Source organism: Heterodontus francisci, chromosome 7, assembly GCF_036365525.1.
Source record: "Heterodontus francisci isolate sHetFra1 chromosome 7, sHetFra1.hap1, whole genome shotgun sequence".
Lineage (NCBI taxonomy): Eukaryota > Metazoa > Chordata > Chondrichthyes > Heterodontiformes > Heterodontidae > Heterodontus > Heterodontus francisci.
Genome location: NC_090377.1, coordinates 25,629,648 through 25,651,245, shown reverse-complemented (window position 1 = coordinate 25,651,245; position 21,598 = coordinate 25,629,648). Strand labels below are relative to the sequence as shown.

General features: G+C 39.7%; 1 protein-coding gene across 9 annotated transcripts in view; it reads left to right on the top strand.

Moving 5' to 3' along the window:
• The window catches only part of clasp1a (cytoplasmic linker associated protein 1a), a 367,909-nt gene that overhangs the window by 221,229 nt on the left and 125,082 nt on the right, over window positions 1-21,598 (top strand). For all 9 annotated transcript variants that reach the window (XM_068034903.1, XM_068034902.1, XM_068034909.1 and 6 more), the window contains 2 exons: window positions 7,825-7,932; window positions 9,879-10,046. In XM_068034903.1, coding sequence (XP_067891004.1) covers window positions 7,825-7,932; window positions 9,879-10,046 — 276 coding nt within the window. The remainder of the gene's footprint in view (window positions 1-7,824; window positions 7,933-9,878; window positions 10,047-21,598) is intronic.

Here is a 21,598-nt window from a genome sequence, read left to right as displayed (position 1 = left end):
TTTTTAGATAAAGCAAAGTAATTTCTAATTCTCATTACATAATATCTCTATGTAAAAGTACAAAATGTTGATCTTATTTCACATTATTAGAGAAACATAATTTACTGATTTGGTTTCCATTTTTTGCTATTGATGGCCATATTTTATGCCTTTCATAGCTATAGAGAAGTATTACAGCTCCACAGGATTCTTTTGTTTAATGTAGGTTAAACTAGTGAGCCCATCTTTGTTAATCTTACTAACATTTCCCTGTCCTCCCTTCCCTATCTTCTTTTGCTGAAAGATGGCACATCCACTAAAGCTGAGGGTAAGCAGCTTGTTTTCTGTTACCAGCTGTCTGTCCCCATCTTGTGTATTCTTGGCTGGTATCTGTGACAACACGGTTCTTTCAGTGGTTTCCATCTGTGACCATAATTGGTACCTCGCATGAAGTGTTGCATGGTGATGCTGTATAATATATATATATATTATATACATACATACGCACACACATGTAAAAATATATATATATATATATACCCATAGTTCCTCAGCTATACTTAACGTGGCAGTGTTGGCCATCAGTTCATTGTATCAACAATCTGGGTTCTTTGAGTTCATACTGCAATGTTTGGACTCTTCAAAAAAAAAAGTGTTTTGGCTAGTGTAATAGGTGATGAAATAGTTTTCCCAGATCAAGAGATGCCATCTTCTGACTTAGGCCATCTATTCCAAATTGAAGTCCTTTCTTAGCTGCAGAATAACAATTGTGTGCTTTCAGTATACCTCTGATGAGAGAGGGGTCTACGTGCAAATTGGCACCAACCAATGGATCAGGGACAAGATGGGTCTGGATGCTTTCCAGCATCAGAGTTGATTTTTAAAAATTTATTGTTGAATTTTATTATGTTGTAGAACAATGTACAGAACAATGCAAATGAACAGTAGTTAAATCTGTAACATCAGAAGTCTAGATATTCCAGCCAAATTGAGGGTCGCATCAGGCTGACTTAATTTGCATATAGTTTAATTTGCATAATCAAAGCATATAATACACCATCTCCTTACAGCAACCATTCTTTTAGCTTAATGTTTTTAATGAATAAATGTATAGGAGAAATTAGGTGAACAGCAGCAAACAAAACTTGTTCTTTGAACTCTGCAATAAACTGTGGTATTTGTTCAAGAAATCAGATTTTAGATAATATAAATAAAGTTGGTACAATTTTAAGACCAGATTTCTGATGAGTTATTTCATTGTTTTCTTTGTTTTGTTGTATTGTGTTTCTTCTGTACTTCTGTATTTGAACAATTTGCAATAGTGACTTATTTTCCAACGTGACAGAACTGACAACTTCAATTGTTTACTTCATCTTAAGGGGTTTCTACAAAGAAGGATGGTAAGAGAGTTGTGCAGGCTTTGCTTTTCTTGTGAGTTTAGGCTGTGGAAAAGGAGGCATCCCATTCTGTGTGCTAAACTTGTGTATTTAGGCCTGTGCATAATGTCCCTCTGCTGAGAGATTGAGAGCAAATTTATGTTAATTGCTGACATAATTTACAGCATTAATTAATTTCTGACACCGTGGCTGTGTATAATTTCTGTGGTGTGTTTGATTATGCAAAGACAAATGGGTAGCTTTAATATTTTTGGTGGACTGTGTGCTATGACTAGTAATGAAAGTTTGTGCTGCTGACATGCAACTATTAGTAGTTGGCCTCATTATGCTCAAGCTTCAGTTTTGATGTGCAGTATTTGGCAGTTTGCCTAGTGCATGTAGTTACAAAGTGGTTGTCAATATAAACTTTAAATTAAAAACCAGCTGAAGAGGAACTCGAATAAGGTGATTATTTTCCAATTAAGCCATTTAGTAAAATATAGCAGCAACCCCTCTCTCTCTCCATTGTGGAAAGTTTCTTGTTTACTACTTGTTTTGCTATTCGAGATAATGTAACGAACTCCTGTGTTCTTTGTGTATAACATGATTTCCTCCAGGATATTAATGATTCTGCATTGAGAATGCATTGGTATATACATTTACAGGATCTCCAACCATATAAATCTTAGCAATGTTTGCTTTTGGAAAATAGCTTTGCAATTGCTGGGAGATCCTCAAACGTGCAGACAAATAAATAGATAACTAAAATCTTTATGGCATTCTTTAAGTTGGAAATGTATGGTTAGTAGCTGATAGTTATTATAATTCAGACAACAGCCTGTTTCTATATGTCCTCAACACAAATATTGCTCCAACATTGCAAAAGCATCTTGTTGTACTATTGTGATATTTCCATTTCCATGCCAGCCATCACTTGTGGCCTTTTTGTTTTGCCCCCAATTTTTTTCTTAATTGTGCTGGAATATTGTTTCACCTAGATAGACCGCTGGTACCTTAGTCAAAAGTCCATATGTGAGATCCTAGTCAAAGGACATCGCTGCTGAGAATGATCCTTTCTTCACCTATCCAATTTAGACTGGTTGAGCTGGCTGAAAAAATGTTAAAAATGGAAATAAAGTCAATGCTATGTGCACTGCAGGGGTCACTGGTTATCAGTTGGCATTGGACACATGGCTGATCTATCATCTTTGCCTCCCACCTTCCCCAGATTGGAATCTGGGACATTCCTGTACTATGTGGTTTAATACCAAATAATGTGTGAGCATTTCTCTGTCCTTGGAGCGCTCCTGCATCTCTGACTCAATTACCACTTCATGTGAAATTAGTACTAATGACTGTAAACTAGACCAGGGACTGACATGGCTTGATTTTTGAAGTTTGTTTTCTTAATGAAAATTCATCAGAATTCATTTCAGTAATTAATGCCTTCTCGTAATGAGAAACAGAAGCCAAAAAGGTTCACTTTGAACCGGACTTGTTGAGCTTTAAGTTTCTTTTGAAAATTTCTGGATAGCTTACTCTGACTGACTGTTCCAACGCAGGAATTGCAGCCCTAGGCCAATGTCAATTAAGAACTCAGCTGAAATGCACTCACTCCTACAGCAAGACGACGTTGTTAGACTTTCATCCCATATGTGCCTTATCTGTTTTTTGTTTTTTTGCCTCTTCAGATGAGGGTGAGTGAATGGTATGAGGAGTTTCTCCATTGACCTGATGGGATGGGTTTGATGTTTTTTTTTCTGCCCTTCCTTCTGTATCTATGGCCAGCAACACTGTTATTCCCTCTATTGTTAATAGGAATGTGAACCCATTAACCATTATGTTGCTGGACTTCAAAAATTGAGTTATTTGCAAGTCCAGGTGTTTTGCTGGCTATCTCTTGTAACTGTCTTTGGCTGTTTCTCTTAATTGGCAGTTTGTTTTGGTGCTTTTTGATTCATGAATTATACTTAATTTTCTATTAATTGTCCTATTTGCAGTTTTTTTTCCTTTTATTCTTATTAATGCCTTGGTCGATTCTCTTCTATGCTTCTTGTTTTTCCAGCTTCTTGTTATCACAGTTTACACACACACTGACTTCATTGTGAGAGAAAAGCTTGCAGCAAACACAGTTGGGACAAAAAAGCAGGAAACATGTGTTAGAAAGCCGTGAGAAGAAAAGCAAGGAGCAAATATAAGGAATTAGAATGAATAAAACAATATGGGAGTTGAGTATAAGGAGTAGGAAGAAAACAATCCTTTTTCCATTTAACTAGGTAGAATGTTGAACAAGAGAAGCATGTTTTTCTGTGGAAAGTAAACTCTCACTTGCTTCCCCTCTATAATGCCAAATTCCTGTTGCCAGCAGGGAATTTTGATTTTGCAACTGAGTTGCTGAAATTGCATCTTTAGTGATCTGTTGCTGTTACTTGAAACAATGCGCCTTGGATAAAATGTGAGAAATAATTTACGAAAAATTTCTAAACCATAATATTCTTAGCTTTTTCTGTGCACTTACCTCAAGACTACATGATTTTTGGAATAATGCTGAAAACGAATGGTGGCACCAATTTCTGACCTACTGCGACATTGGTGCAATATTAAAGGTAGGGGATGCTTGGGAGTAAAATAGACCTTGTACCAAGCATTTCCCAGTCAGCTTTGCTGCAGGATAACCCCTTCTGAGCACTCTATGCCTTAATTCAACCTCAAGACTAGAATGTCAGCAATATGACATTTCCATTTTCCAAAACTGTCATCCTTGTGTTCGACTCAGCATTATGGACAATTTTCTTTTTTTTTCCTCCGTGGACTGGTGCCCTCTAGGAACCCTCACAACTGATCAAACTAATTTAAGATCCTTATAGCTGTCAGAGAAATTAGACTTTCATTCTGTCAGTCTGAGCTGTCCATGAAACCAGGTCACAGGGATGTCAGTATAGAATTCAAATGAATTGAAAATATGACATTGTTTTATCAAAATATTACATTCACATTTTCTTTTTGCCTCTTGAAAATCACTGTTCAACATTTTATATGAATATGTAATGACAAACCATGCCTCCTTTCCTCCTTACCTCAGTCAGTGGCTGAAAAATATTTTGCTGTTAATGGAATATCATAAAGTCAGCAACTACTGTTTCTATTGTCTATGGCATATTTTTCATGTTTATGATTTTAACCTAAGAACAGTCTGTTTGGAGTACCTGATGACTTTTGATGCTTTGGAAAGTAACAGAAGGAAAAAGAAATCTGTATTGACTCGTATCCTAGCTTGTACCAAATCACGTTCACACATTACCTCTGTGCTCGCTGACTTACATTGACTATTAGTCCAGAAAAGCCTCAATTTTAAAATTCCTCTTGTTCATATCCTGCCCTGGCCTCACTGCTCCCTATCCCAGTAACTTTCTCCTGCTCTATTTGTGACACTATATAAACACACTCAAAATACCTGTTAATGTTCATTATTGGCTACTGTACAGAAATGCACTTGCAACACTTTTTAATGCTGCAGGAATAACATTGTAATTCTACCATATTTCATATTTTGCAGTTTCACCATAGTAGTCATCTTCTGTAGTATGCATGCATTTTATTTCTGGTTAATAGTTGAAAGTGGAGTGTCACAAAAAAAATTTTTATTTTGAGTATTGGGAAGCTACAAATGTCAGCTGTATAACAATTAATAAATCAAGTTTTGCCTAGGGCTAAGCCAGCCTTATGAATGAATTATTTAATTTGTTTAATCAAAACAATGGCCAGGTGAGTTACACTCCCATAATGTTAGGAATTTTGGAAGTTCCATAATTCCTGTTGCGATTTAAAAAAAAAATACAAGGTACCTCTTAGACAGTGGACATGGTTTTCTAAACCAAACACATTAAATGCGGTGAAAGCTTTGAGAGTTATATTAGATAAGAATATTGGTTTGTCTGACAGTTTTTAACTTCACTCTAGTTGCTGAACTGTTGGTAGTCTGAAATCATTTTTGTTTCTTTATTCTGCTATTGAAATGGTAAATTTAAAGATTCTGGCTAGATCAGATATTGGGTAAACTGAAGAAACAAAGTTAACGGATAATTCTATGACAAAGGGCTCCCTTTGCAATACGTTGCTTATTATTTTAAACATCGAATTTGAAATATTGCCATGTTTTGTTCCCAGTACTCTCAGATGTGAAGCAACAGAAAGGGTGCAGAGGAGTGCAAGAAGGATAATAGGGTGGAACAGTGGCGCAGTGGTTAGCACCACAGCCTCACAGCTCCAGTGACCCAGGTTCGATTCTGGGTACTGCCTGTGTGGAGTTTGCAAGTTCTCCCTGTGACCGCGTGGGTTTTCGCCGGGTGCTCCGGTTTCCTCCTGCAGCCAAAGACTTGCAGGTTGATAGGTAAATTGGCCATTATAAATTGCCCCTAGTATAGGTAGGTGGTTGGGGAATTGAAGGAAGGTAGGGATGTTGTAGGAATACGGGATTAATGTAGGATTAGCATAAATGGGTGGTTGATGGTTGGCACAGACTTGGTGGGCCGAAGGGCCTGTTTCAGTGCTGTATCTCTGCATAACAAATTTAAAAAATATCTGAAACGGGATCTCTTAATTACAACGCTAATACTACTTCAGCAAAACGTAATGTTGCGGGCATAGGATTAATGTTCTCAAATTTATTTAAATGATTAAGCGTAGTAGATTTAGGTGAGATATTTGAAATGGGTTGTAATAGGATGCAAGGCCACGTCTATAAAATACGTAGGGAAAGATTCAGGTTAAATGTAGAGAGGTATATATTGTATGTATCTGAAACAGATTATTAGTGAATGCGATAAGAATAGATATTCAGTTTCTTTAAAAAGGAATTGACAGTTCCTGACCGAGGTAGTCATTGGATTACTTGGATAAAAGCAAAGTACTGCAGATGCTGGAAATCTGAAATAAAAACAAGAAATGCTGGAAATACTCAAGTTCTGAATACAGTTCTGAAAATTGGTCACTGACCTGAAACATTAACTCTGCTTCCCTCTCCCGATGCTGCCAGACCTACTGAGTATTTCCAGCATTTCCTGTTTTTACTATTGGATTACTTAGGTTTGCCGAGTGATAAGCCGAGTGATAAACCGAGTTGCCATGGTTTCCTGAAGCCCACTTCTTTTGTGGATTCTGAGAGGGATTTTTCACCGTTTTTCCTGAAATTGGCCTTTTTTCCCTTATTTTATCTTCCTTAACAGTTAGGAAGGATAGGGTATACAATTGCACCATCTAGTGGAGAGGATGGTATTGATGGACTTGACCAATCTCTTCTCTTCCATTTCATATGGTCAGCAATATTGTGAAGCTATATATTTCAGCCAAGCTAAATTATTTCTGAATTATTGAATCCAAGTATTTTGTGGAAGTGTAAATCTTATTTAAAGATTGTCTAAGATGTATAATTTTATAGTTTTCGAAAATCTATAGCAAATGAAATCAACTCAGATCTGAATGATGTAAAATTATCACAGTCATTTTTGGCTTTTGCAGTGTGCAACATATATGTTTTACTTTTGCAAAAAATAGCTGTGTGCTCATGTGTAGTCAATCCATAATGTACGTAGTGAAAATCATTTTGAAGTTCAGTAACTTGGACTGAAGTAGAATGAAATTTATCCATGATACTGGATTTACAACAGGTGTGATGTTGGTTAATGGAGCTAATTCATTATATTTAAAAACTAACGTGTTAATTGAATTTGTACTGATTTTGTTGAAACCCAATTATAACTTGTATTGGGTTGAATTATTTTCGTCACTTCTACAGGTGTATTTTTGCTGCTTGTCTTTTTTCTTGCATCTATTTTCGGTTAATGGAGTACATTGGAAATCTGTTTCCATCTGATCTAGCACATGTTTAGAAAGTAGACAATTTTGAATTCCGTTACTTCCTGCACTGATCTTTATAGGTTTGGGAATAAAATGTGAAATCTTGCAGTTGATTTGAATAAGCATTGTATATTACAGTGAACAGGTGCTGTTTTAATCTGTATTAAAGGCATAATCTATTTCAAAAAGCCATCAGCTATGATTTTAATTATTTACAGTAACTAATCCCAGCTGTGCAAATATATTCACTTCAAGTACACTGCAAAACTGCACATTTTGGATTCTTGTGTACAGACAAAATACCAATTTACACTGACCATATTTTACCTCAAATTTAATTGCATTGATATTCTGTGTCAGTATAAATACTTAGGCAATCATTGAGTCTTTTAATACTTAGGCAATCATTGAGTCTTTTAATATTGGTAATCTAATACCAGGAAGTGCTAGAATTGTTTCAAATACAGTTTATGGTGTATTCTCCAATAGTACTGATTGTGAGTATTTCTAATATGCTGTAATATGTAAGGAGTATTTAAATGGTAATGAAAGCTGCTGTGATTTTTTTTTAACTTCATGTTGTCTTACTCCGTATATTTGTATACGTATACAGGTCGAGTGCGCTCTAGACGCCAGAGTGCTGGGAGTACCACCAGTGCAGCCAGTACACCCTCTGATACCAGAGGTCGGAGCCGAGCTAAAGTAGTATCCCAGTCCCAACGTAAGTGAAACAAATTAGTAATTCCAAGTAAATTTTGCAAATTGTAATAATGTGGTGAGCACTAGGAACTTTAAATAAACTTTTATTCTGGTCTGTTGCTATTAAATTAAGTTTAATTCTTTTCCATTCTCACCAAATTGTTGTCCATTACATGTGAATTTTTTTTAATGGTTGTATCTGCATTCTTTTTAATCCCTCCAGTGCAGTGAGAACGAATTTCACAAACTGGTATAGCACACTTTTTATGATGTAATTAACTGTACACTTAGAATTAATTGTATTTATCTGTGCAATGTTGCTACTTAAAGGGCAGGTGTGAAATCTGCTTTCGAGACCAATATTCATATTTCCCTTATTAGTAGCCTTGGAGTCGGTCAGAAGTGGCTCAATGAAGGCTTCCTTGCCGATTTTCTTTCTGTTTGTGAAACTGTTTATCTCTTGATTCCTCCCTCTCCAGTGTGCACAGGTTAGCAGTTTAATAGAGTCGGGACTGAATCTGTGTTCTCTGATTTTGTGATGGTACATATTGATACTCCATTTTGATGAACCACCTGACTGCCCACAATATTTTGTTTTCCAGTTGCTTTAAGAAAGATATTTTCACTTTCTTTTGCTAGTAATGATTTTTGACTTAACTACAATTTTAGAAAAGCAGACAGGAATGGAAGTATGACATTGTAATTAAGTCCTGCATGATATTGCCTTCAACAGATTTATTTTTATCCTCCAGGATATTTATGCTAATGTGCGGTTAATTAGGTTCCTCCAATACATTCGTGTATGAATGCATAATATGTTCATATGGAATTCCTTCAGCTACTTTTTGTTTAAAAGGGTGTTTTTAAAAAATGCCCATTAGAAATATGGACAACGAATTTTGCAAGATGCTTTGTGCACTCCTATATAGTAGTCAAAGAGCTAATTTCAAAGCATGAGTGCAAAAAATGTAATATTTGACCCCAGTTATGGTAAATTGAATCAGCAAGGTGATGTTACAAGAGGAATAAATTAAGTATAAATTAGATAGGAATTCTAATGTGTTAAAATATGGTAATTCATTTTCTGATTGTTTTAACAAAGTGCCTCTTTCTTTTGTATGTCAATGTTTGTACATAGTTGGCGAAAACACTTAATATTGCTGTTGACACTGAAACAAACCTAAAATGTAAGCTCTGACCTATGTGATGTTTGAAAAATTAGGCTCAAAATGATGGTCATGACAATTCTAGTCGTCTTTGAATTTCTTTTTAATCTTTCCATTGACCTTGCACCTATCCCTTTTATCTGCTTCCATACTAAGGATCCAGATCAGCTAATCCTGCAGGCGGTAAGGTTTTTCTTCACCTACAAGAACAAATTAACTTGCTGAAAAATGAATACTTCCATTTGTCATTGTGATCAGATCATATTAGCATGTACAGTATTTCCTTGCAGAAACATTGATTTCCACCCTTCCCCCCCCCACTGTAAGCCACTTAATTTCTTAAAACAATTCTACCTCTAGTTCCTTTCTCATGAGATTTGGGACCATCAGTAATTTCCTGTTGACATTTTAAATAAATGCAGTGGCAGGTTATGAAAGCATTAAAGTCAGAAATTGAGTATTTATTATGAATGATAATTTTATCTTTAAGATTATTATAATAAATTGAATCATTATCCTGACCACAGTGAATCTACAGACCTTTCAATTATAAAAGTTATCAGCACAATGCAGTGGTTTACAGGTTTCGCAGTAACAGTGGATAACATTCAAGTTTTGCTAGTTTAAATTTTTTTGCGAAGTTAAGTTCTATAACAGTTTAATTTATTATCAAGTAATTCTTTGATTTTTAGCAGCTATTAATTTTGACTCCCAATAATATCCTCCAACTTGTCTCAGAGCTGTGACTTAATTTTCCCGTTGTGGGTGTTACATTTTAACTAGCTGTTTTTTATTCTTGCAGCTGGAAGCAGATCCAGCTCACCTGGAAAACTCCTTGGCAGCACGTACTCCGGCATGAGCAGTGGACCACAGAGAGTATCTGTAATACCTCAAGCATCCGAAAAACGAAGCAAAATCCCTCGCAGTCAGGGGTGCAGTAGGGAAGCCAGCCCCAACAGATTGGGCTTAGGTAAGACTTAATTATCCAGACCTTCTAAGCTGAACTTGTTGCTTAATTATGTCTGGACAATGTACAAATGCTGATAGAGGAATTAATATGACATGCTGTAATTACACCTTCACTGTTCTCCTTCCCCTCCAAGTGAAGGTGCTGCAGCACCATCACAGGCAGGAGGCTATAATGAGAACATAACAACGTAGACAGTTTCCATTATGAATGCTGACATAGGAACGTATAATAGAAATATAAAAATAACAACAGAATGCATGACTTTAAAATGGGGACTGAATTACATCTGTGCACCCTGGTCCAATTGTTACCCACCCTGTAACCCTAGTTCACCTGAAGACTGTACTTGGTCTTGACTCCTCATGTGCAGCACCACAAATTGACTGCTGTGGATGTGTAAATGTTTATTACGTATATGCAAATAAAATTCTTTAAAGAAAAAAAACATTGAAATTTATTTTCACTTTTGGCTAATGCTAGCAGGCCTGAGTTGGCCTTGCATATTTGGCTCAATCTCTTCCACTACTTTGTAGTATGCATGTAATGGCTGTACTTAATCTGTACATTGTGCAACATTGTACTTTAAAAAAAAATCCTATAAATTCAACATTGTTGAGGCTGCTGTGCAAATGTAACAATTGAAGCACAGTTATGTCCTAACAAATGAAATGGTGCATGTCTTTGTGCTTTTTCCTTGCTCTTTCCTGTGCGAATCCTAAAGTTTTGCTTTAATGTGATTTAATGTCTAGATATATTGAAGCTCTGTTGAATCCAATATTTTTGGCTTATTTTGCACACTAGCTGAAATATATGGAAAGAAATGACAATGCCGATATCTTATTAAAATGTCTAAAAAGTAATGCAAGATTATAATTGAACTTTTTCTTCCTTTTTAGGAAGTACTGTAACTGATGCTTTTTATTGATTAACTTTCAAGTAAAGCCTGTTCCTTCCCTGCTTTCCTCCTCATCAGTGCAAAAAAAAGTCATAGCAAATCTGTTGTCACTTATTCACCAGTTCATTAGGCATCAATATTGACATCAAGTAATTAAGGGTGGCGGTTCTGTAGACTGGTGTTAAAAAGTAAGATATGAAATAGTTTTCACAAAGTTCTGTAATTTACATAATTTCATTCGATTTTACTGCATACAAGTCGGTGTGTTTGGAAATGGAAATAATTTCTAATCCTGAATTATAACTTAAATAGATTTTTCAAATTCTTTGTTCAATATCTAAGTTTACTCTAACTAGGGGAAAAAGTTAAAGGTTTGTTATAGTTATTGCTGGGTGCAAATTTGAGTTATTTCAGTTAATTAAAAAATGTGTTCATTTTTTTAACCTAGTTACCTTTTTTTTTTCTGTTTTTTTTTAAAGTGCTGATTCACACTGGGGAAGTATTCCACTGGTGTTAGCAGCTCTTCTGTACCTCGCCGAATGGTTTACTTCATAGAAGGCATAGACTAGTGATGTCGCTAGGTTATTTATATCACAGGCAACAACACAAATTCAATTGTACAGACTTCCTAGCAATAGGAATGGGAGCCCTGGCTATTATTTCTTACTCCTTAGTCTGCGACTACTGACGCTGATTGTAGCAGCACTACCGTTGCCCAGTTGATGTTGGCTAACCCAGCAGAGCATGGAATCTCCTGGTTTGTTTTTCTCAATATCTCTCACTAGATGAAATATGGATTAGTGCTTAAATAAGCCGACTGTATCTAAATCAGTACTGACAAAAGATGGCTCTTGACAGGACCATTTCATTTTGTGACGTTTTTCGATTTCTTTTCAGAGCTGGTAGGTTGGGCAATTTCTTTTGGAACGGGAATAGCCAGTGACACTTCGAATCTCTACTCCATGCTAGTCACTTTTTAAAGAAAAAAATCAACAGAAGGATTTACCATTCACTAAAAACATAAGCTCAGATTTTTCTCACCCACTCCATTTTCCTCCTCCCTCCAAGTCCTTCAGGGTCACCTTTCTTGCAGGTGAGAGGATGAAAGTGGCCTAATTAGGAGACCAGCTGATGTATGTTCGGTCATCCAGCTAGTGGCTGAAACCATTGACAGCATCCCCACCCCTTCCTGAGGAAACATTGCTTGATTTCTTACTCCACCCCCTCCACCTTATGAAGGCAGCTGCTCTGTTTAGTGCCCCCCTGTCCTGAACAGCCTTGATTAGGAACATTTTGGCGTTGGTGTTCTGCCACTCACTCCATGGTGCTGTTTCTTTTTCAGTTGGTTACCCTTAGAGCTTGAACCACAGATTTTTGTCAATTTTTGCAGTTTTATAATTTAATTGGCTTACATAATATATCAGTTTTGTAATGTAAATGCAGCAGATTAGTAGGAAACATGGTAGCATTTCTGGGATCTGTCACCAAAGGGAGGGGAAAGGGATTGGAACTCATTAAAGTGAAGTAAAAGTACCCATATTTCACTTTTTAATAAACTGATCCTTTATACTGTTTTTTTTAAAAAAAAAAGTAGTCGCCCAGCATTATTACTGTCTTCTTTGTTTAAAAACACCATCAGAGGTTGAATGTCAACAGTACTAATATTGTGGAATCTTTCACCTAAAATGCTGCTGTAATGAACTTCACCAAATTTTTACTACTCTTCTCAACTCATGCTAGCACGGAGCAGCCGTATCCCTCGACCAAGCATGAGTCAGGGATGCAGCCGCGATACGAGCCGTGAGAGCAGTCGAGATACAAGCCCTGTTAGGGGCTTCGCACCACTTGGTGAGTACCTACAGGCATAAGAGCCATTATGGCTAGCCTTGCCTTGCCTTTTGACCTATGGAGGTTACTGCCAGGAGGCAATGGTCTTGCTCTTTTTTTTAATTTGGGGGCTTTCGTTCTTTCTATTCTTTCCTTTAATTCTGCCCCTTATTCCTGTCCTCTTGCATGCTGCTCCCTCTGCTGTTAAAGCCCTAATAGTATTGCTTCTGTACAGTATTCATACATTTGGAGTTTATTGCTGCATAGTTGAGTGAATATTTTCTGTTTTCTTTCAGCACATCAGACCCCAGTAATTCATTTTAAAGATAATCATTACAGGCTGTGCATTACAAAGCTGTAATCATTCTTAGAAATGGAATTGCCTCTTGCATGAAAGTGAGCTTGTACTTGCAAAATGCTTCAAATATGTTAATATCCAGAAGAATAGCAAGATCACTTCTGCATTATCTATTGCAATTGAATTATAATTCGGTGGTCTTCCACTGATCACATTAAACTGTAATGCAACTGATCATTGAGTAAACCATATCGTGTAACATTTTGGCAAGGGTAAAATTTACCCTTTTTTAATGCAGACCAAGGCCATCAGACCTTCAATATGAAAAATAACAGTGTAGTTTTTGGTATCGGTATTTTCATGTTACTGACTGGGTTCTGATTGAGAAGTCCTGAATTTAATACAGACCTGACTGGCACTTTATTCAGGCAGTGGTTGAGAATGGAATGCAGTCATTCTAGTTTAATAATGCTACATAAAAAGGATATAGGGATATGGTAAAGTTATTGCTATACTTGCCTACCCTATAGTTCATGGCAGAGCAAAATTAGACTTTTCCACATATTGGGCTGAATTTTATTCGGGTGCCATGCTGTGCGACAGTGCCCTTTAAACTCAGCGGGGTGCCCGCATTTAACGGCCGCCACAGAGCCCCTGCAATATTAAGCGCGGGGGCTCAATAGACTCACGGCGCCGAGCCGCCCTCTCCATGTTACATGGGGAGAGGCGGGACAATCTGTGCAGTGAGAGACTTTTTGTCAGCTGTGCAGCAGGTGCTGGGGCCCTATTTTAAGCGCCCCAGCACCTGCTTCCTGACAGCTGTCAAAGAGTACTTACCTGACTGCTGAAGATTGGGGCTGCTGTCAATCTGGCAGCAAAGCAGAAAGTGCTGCAGAAATCCAGCAGGTCAGGCAGCATTTGTGGAGAGAGATGCAGAGTTAACTTGTCCAAGTTCACAGACCTGAAAGTGAACTCTGCTTCTCTCTCCACAGATGCTGAGTGACCCCAGCACTTTCCACTTTGCTGCCACCTACTAACCCTGCTGTGTCCCAGTGTCCTGTGAAGTTGCGATCCTCTTCTCCCACTCAAGTGTAACATTCCTTCTTGTAGGCATGATGCACCTGGGTAAATAATCTTAATTTTCCACATTCCAGGACGTGAGACTTAAATATACCATAAAAGGTATTAAAAGTTTACAGAGAACACACTGCCACAAATGGGAATGCACGGGGGTCACAGCAATGTAAATACGTCTTTCACTAAATGTTTCTCACCAACGTGTCCTTTTCTCTGTGCGAATGATGTGTGCCAGTATGTAGCGCCAATGTCACATCCCTTTGCACCGTTGGCCCTTCAGAAGAGCCAACGTATGCAATATCATTGCCATGCCACCATTACACATGAGCGTCTCCACGGATGCACTGACATGGACATTGGCTCAGTCAGCTGCTGCCTCTAATGGTTTACACAGGGATGCTGCAGGTGTGGACTGGTGCACAGCAGGTGAGCGAGGGTGATGTGTGGCTTGCAGAGCTCATGTCGGTTCCTATGGAGAAGACAGCCTTTGTCTGATAAGCCACTGCTGTGCATCCCTAGCTTACTACTACCCCTGCGTGCAGAGCCTGGGTGCCATCTGCCCTCCCTTGCGTCTTTCATATTGTAGGTCCTCAGCATCCTCATAGTCTGAGGAGGAATCCTGGTGACGTCTCTCCTCATCATGCTAGGCCTGGCCCCTATTGGGTGCGTAGTTGTGCAGAGCAGCAAAGAGAGGAGCTGGCCTTTTCAGCCTGTAGTACAGGACATTACCCTATCCATACAGGCATTGGAAGTGTGCTTTCAGCATGCTGATCTCCTACTCAAAGGTGACTCTTGTAGCTCAGTGGCTGGCGTTGTATCTCTCATCCTCAGCAGTGGTGGGATCTCTCACTGGTGTCGGGAGCCATGTATGTAAGGGATAGCCCTTATCTCCAAGAGGCCACTCCTCCATCTGAGCCAGTTCAGTGAACAGTGGTGGTAGCTGGGACTGGCGCAAGACCCAGGTGTCATGGCAGCTGCCTGAGAAGTGGTCACAGATTTGCATGAAGCATCTGCAGTGAACACATACCAGCTTCATCTAAATTGAGAGGGTTCCTTTAATGGTGACGTCTGCAGGTGGTAGCCTGGCGGGAGGCCTGATGGCCTCATGAGTGCAGTCTATGAACATTACAACCTATGTTTCTTTGGCAATGGTGCCGAAACTGTTGGCCCTCTGGGCCTGGCTGTGAGAGTCCGTCCTGAAGCGGACATACTCACTGGCCCTCCGGTGCAGGGCATCGGTGACCTCCCTGATGCAGTGGTGCACAACTGACTGTGTGACCCCACAAAGGTCTCTGGTGGGCCCCTGAAAAGCTGCATGGGCATCCAGCTTGAGAACCACTGCCTCTGAGGACCAAAGGCTTAGGGTGTCCACCAAAGCTTGTGGGCTGCAGGTTATCTTTGAGCAGGGCGCAGAGACATGTCACCACCCTCTCTACATACACAGTTGCCTGTGATACTGGTGCTCTGACATCTGATGGCATGTCATGTGGGGCCTGTAGATGTACAGCAATCGTAATTGCAAGCTCCCCTTGGGGGCTGCTGCTCACAACCGGAGGCCTCTGCGTGGATCACACCTGCCTGTTGATTTTGCCTCATGCGCATACCGATCCTCGGGAGCAGAGGATCACGCAATGTAGGATGAGCCAAACCTATTTCCATGTAATAAATAAAGTTGAGCCCTTCATGTATTTGAAGGTTCCTAATAGGGCAGGGATTGGTGTTGACCGGTACATCAGCTACTTTCATGGATCAACTATGTGGCATGCCATGGCATTGCCCATCTTGGCCAACATTGAGCAGCACAGCATGACCACATCAAGATCCTACTAGCTGAATCGATTGCCCCCACCATCCATAAAACCTTAATGCTCCTACCCTTTCTGGCACCCTCCCCATACACAGGGTGACTAGAGTGCCGTTGCTCCTTCACAAACACGAATAAACGCAGAGCATACACTGTTTACAAAGAGAGGTACACAGTACCTCCCTTCATGCCTGCAGACCTTTCTCTCCAGTAATCCCAGACCCCTTCCCTCCTCCCTTTCAGTATGCAGAAACCCCTGAATATCTTCCCTTCCAGTATGCAGAGTGAGACCCCTGAATAACAAAATTTGCCTTCGCTGGTGACAGCTTCTGTCTCTGAGGACCCGCTGCCTTTTCCAATCGTAAACAGGACGGCACGTGACGGCTGCCCGTTCAGTGAAAAATCTGGAGGTGTCCATGGAGAGGCAGCGGGCTGCATAATCTGCAGAGGTGAGTACTGTTTAACATATATTCTAATTGTGGTGCCACCGCCGTGTGGGGGGGCCCACAGAGGTCTGCCCACCACCGGTAATTTGCGGCTGGCCATTTTCGACGTCGCGTGTCGAGGCTGGCCTCTCTCCGCAGAATTTTATCATGGCGTCGAGGGGCTGGTAAAATTCAGCCCATTGTGTTGCTCCTTCTCATGGGTCTGTGCACTTTTTTGTGTGGGGTTGGGTAATTGTATATCTTTTATCTGTTAAACCTGGTTTGTGCAAATATATTGAAAATGCTCTATTTTGTTAATTGGAAATGATGTGATTAAATCAAGCAGCAAAGTAGAATGCAGTGCTGAAATCTTCATTCCAATTTCAAGGAATTAAACACTCCTTTTCATTGTTTCGTGCTCCTGCAACTTCCGAACAGGACTGATATTTATAACCTTTATAACTGCTAGCTTGTATAAAATGCTGGTGGGTGGCGCATATATTGTTTTTAGTAACCAGCTAGTGTCACATTCATCATTGCACATTCTGCTCTCTGGGACTCAAAATGTAGAGATCTAAAGGTTTAAAACGGGGAAGTTAATTTGGAGGAAAAGATAGTTACACTAAATGAATTGTGGGAGCGGCCGAAAGAGATCTTGGAGTCATATCAGTCTGAGCACTCATCGTGTTTTGGTAAGGCTGCACTAGATTCTTGTCACTGAGGCACAAGGGAAAATCTTAAGTCCTGAAGGTCATTCAGAGTAGTGCCATGATACTGATCCTTAGTGTCAGTAGACTGAGTTATGAGGAAAGGTCCGCTTCTTCAGTCTTGAAAGATCGTGAATGAGAGACGAACCTTACATAGGTATATAAGTCAGAATAGAAAACCTAAATCCAGAGTCCTATATTAAATTAAACCATGACTTCAGGTTTAACTAAAATAGCACTATGGGCATAGGTGTAAATGTTTTTTTTTTAAATGAATACTAAATAAAAGGCAAATTAGGAATAACATCAATAATCACATTTTGCATAAATAAGTGATTAATACCTGCAACAATCTTCCAGATAGGGTAGCGGAAGAAAAAAAACTCATCATTCGAGAGGCATTTAGCTGCTTTGATGCAGGGGCTATAGATTCCTCAGAAATGCTGTAGATAGAAAAATCAGACTTACATTTATCCAGGAGCGCACACTCTTTTTCTTCCAGTTCAGAAACTGCTGCACTACTAAGCAATTTGACAAATTTGTTCTGGAAAAAAACACAAACGATATTACTTGTGGTGCTTTAGAAGGAGTATCAACTCAACATCTTCCCAGCTGAAAAGATTGGGCACAACAAACAGTGGGGGTGTTTGGTATTTGCTTGATAGATCTGGATTTGTATTATCAAGTACCTTTTATAATGGTAATGATTTAATAATTAGAGAAAATTGTTCAAACCGCAGACATTAGGGTTAATGCATTTATGATGAGCCAAGTTTGACTAATATGTAAATATATTTTCTAAAGACATCATACCTAAAAATAAGATAATCTTATTTGAAATTTATATATGCATACTGTCCATTGTGCTGTTTATGTAAACTTGTCGGATGTACAGCTGTAAGCAACAAGAACATAACACCGCAAACAACTTTTTCAAGGGAGGTTTAGATGCAAACAGTCAACAGTATAGCAGAGCTCTTTTTTCATGTTGCAGGACAACACTAAAAGCAAAGTTAGCTCAGGATTTTATTTAACAAGGCAGCTTATGGGAATGATACGATAGAAGTGATTAAAATTATGGAAAGTTTTTTTTTATTAGTTCGTGGGTTGTGAGCGTCGCTGGCTAGGCCAGCATTTGTTGCCCATCCCTAGTTGCCCTTGAGAAGGTGGTGGTGAGCTGCCTCTTGAACTGCTGCAGTGCTTGGGGTGTAGGTACACCAACAGTACTGTTAGGAAGGGAGTTCCACGGTTTTGACCCAGCGACAGTGAAGGAACGGCGATATAGTTCCAAGTCAGGATGGTGTGTGGCTTGGAGGGGAACTTGCAGATGGTGATGCTCCTATGCATCTGCTGCCCTTGTCCTTTTAGGTGGTAGAGGTTGCGGGTTTGGAAGGTGCTGTCGAAGGAGCCTTGGTGAATAGCTGCAGTGCATCTTGTATATGGTACACACTGCTGCCACTGTGCATCTGTGGTGGAGGGAGTGAATGTTGAGGGTGGTGGATGGGGTGCCAGTCAAGTGGCTGCTTTTTCCAGGATGGCATCGAGCTTCTTGAGTGTTGTTGGAGCTGCACCCATCCAGGCAAGGGAAGAGTATTCCATCACACTCCTGACTTGTGCTTTGGGGAGATAGGATGTGATTTACTCACTGCAGAATTCCCAGCCTCTGACATGATCTTGTAGCCACAGCATTTAAGTGGCTGGTTCAGTTCAGTTTCTGGTCAATGGTAATCCCCAGGATGTTGATAATGGGGGATTCAGTGATGGGAGATGGTTGGATTCTCTGTTGCTTGAGATGGTCATTGCCTGGCACTTGTGTGGCACAAATGCTATTTGCCATTTATCAGCCCAAGCCTGGATGTTGTCCAGGTCTTGCTGCATCTGGATGCGAGCTGTTTCAGAATCTGAGGAGTCACGAATGGTGCTGAACACTGTGCAGTCATCAGCGAACATCTCCACTTCTGACCTTATGATTGAAGGAAGGTCATTGATGAAGCAGTTGAAGACAGTTGGGCCTAGGACATTACCCTGAGGTACTCCTGCAGTGATGTCCTGGGACTGAGATGATTGACCTCCAAGAACAACCATCTTTTTCTTTGTGCTAGGTATGACTCCAACCAGTGAGAGTTTCCCCCGGATTCCCATTGACTCCATTTTTGCTGCTGTTCCTTGATGCCATCCTCAGTCACATGCTGCCTTTATGTCAAGGGCAGTTATTGTCACCTCACCTCTGGAATTTAACTCTTTTGTCCATGTTTGGACCAAAGCTGTAATGAGGTTAGGAGCTAAGTGGCCCTGGTGGAACCCAAATTGAGCATCACTGAGCAGGTTATTGCTAAAAGAATAAATAGCAGCAAATGCTTTCCAGTAATTAAGGGTCAAGAATTTAACAGCCATATATACAAGATTAAATGCAAGAGATTTAAAGCAGAGGGCAGGAAAAACTTCAGAGAATTGTGAGTTTCTGGCATTCACTTCCTGAGTTAGTGGTTGTAGCAGAAATTATGTGATTCTTAAAGATTAAATTGGTTAGGTGGATGAAGGAAGAGGAGTTGAAAGGATACGAGAATGGAGTGAATAAATGTGATTAGAGCTATTCACGCACATGGAGGGTACATGCCAACCTGATCTAGTTGGGCCGAATGGCTTGTTTCTGTGTTGTAACCTCTGTAGGTATTAAAATTGTGGAAGAATGCAAAAAATGAATCGGGCCATGGTGTTTTGTCTTACTGAAAATGTGGAATTGATTGGTATTTAAATCTTTGAGCCTGGAGTTTATGATACTGGCTAGCAACTCGGAAGTTGCAATATCACTAGGGCAAATTATGAATTTAAATTTAGTAGATATCTAGTAATTTGTGAGCTAACATAAAGAAACTTACTAAAAACACTTACAGGTTGTGATAAAAACCCAACATCTTGTTATGCTCTTCAAGGAAGAAAATCTGTCACCCCCTTGCCACTTAGTCTGGCCTACATGTAGTTCCAATTCCACATAATGTGGTTGATTTGTATTGCCCTCTGAAGTAGCCAAATAAACAGCTTGATCGTAAATAATCAGTGTCTCTCGGGTCAATTATGTAGCAGTTGAACATAATTTATACCCGCAGAATCATATCTTTCAGCCACCATTCCAGACTTGTCCGTCACCATAAGATCATAAGAACTCTGAGCAGGAGTAGGCCGTCCAGCCCCTCGAGCCAGCTCCGCCATTCAATAAGATCATGGCTGATCTTTTCATGGACTCAGATCCACTTACCCGCACTCTCACCATATCCCTTAATTCCTTTATTGTTCAAAAAGACATCTACCTTAGCTTTAAAAACATTTACTGAAGAAGCGTCAACTACTTCACTGGGCAAGGAATTCCATAGATTAACAACCCTCTGGGTGAAGAAGTTCCTTCTTAATTCAGTCCTAAATCTGCTCCCTCTAATCTTGAGGCTATGCCCTCTTGTCCTAGCTTCACCTGCCAGTGGAAACATACTCTCCACTTGTATCTTATCTATTCCCTTCATGATTTTATATGTTTCTATAAGATCCCCCCTCATTCTTCTGAACTCCAATGAATATAATCCCAATCTACTCAGTCTCTCCTCATAAGCCAACCCCCTCAACTCCGGAATCAACCTAGTGAACCTCCTCTGCACCCTCTCCAGTGCCAGTACATCCTTTCTCAAGTAAGGAGACCAAAACTGCACACAGTACTCCAGGTGCGGCCTCACCAGTACCTTATACAGCTGCAACATAACCTCTCTGCTTTTAAACTCAATCCTTTTAGCAATGAAGGACAAAATTCCATTTGCCTTCCTAATTACTTGCTGTACCTGCAGACCAACCTTCTGCGATTCATGCACAAGGACACCCAGGTCCCTCTGCATAGCAGCATGCTGCAACTTTTTACCATTCAAGTAATAATCCTAAGTATGTCTTGTCGCAGCAGCAGGATAGACCCACAAGAGGTAAGGGGGCAATGATGTACAGTTGGGTCAGTGTACCCCTGGGAGTTCTGATCATTGACTCCAGACACTGTGAGGCCATTGAAACAAGGTGCTCGTTATTTATTTCACCCTTTCAACCGATGAAACAGTGCACCTACATGTTGAGCATTATTTGGAGGAAGGCACAAGGGAAGCAAGGATAACAAAATAATACCTCCACTTGAGGGATTTCAATGTGTTAATGCTAGTGAAGCTGCTATAAAGGGCTAAGTACCTACATGATAAATACCAAAAGCAGCAGGTTCTAGAAAGAACTCAATGGTCCCATAAGCAAACAATCAGAGAAAAACTCTGTAGCCCCTAAACATCCAGTTGAGAATGATGATGGGAAACCAGGCAACTATCAGGAGGACGAGATTCCATGAGTATCCTCATTCTCAAGCCATGGTGAAGCCCAACTTGAGTGAAGGAGTATTTATCAGATAGGTAATTAGCCCTTTGTAAAAGCTTCACAAATGTTTGCACATTGAAATCCCTCCCCCAGAGTATATTCTATGAGCAGAGGACACAAAGCTTAAGTA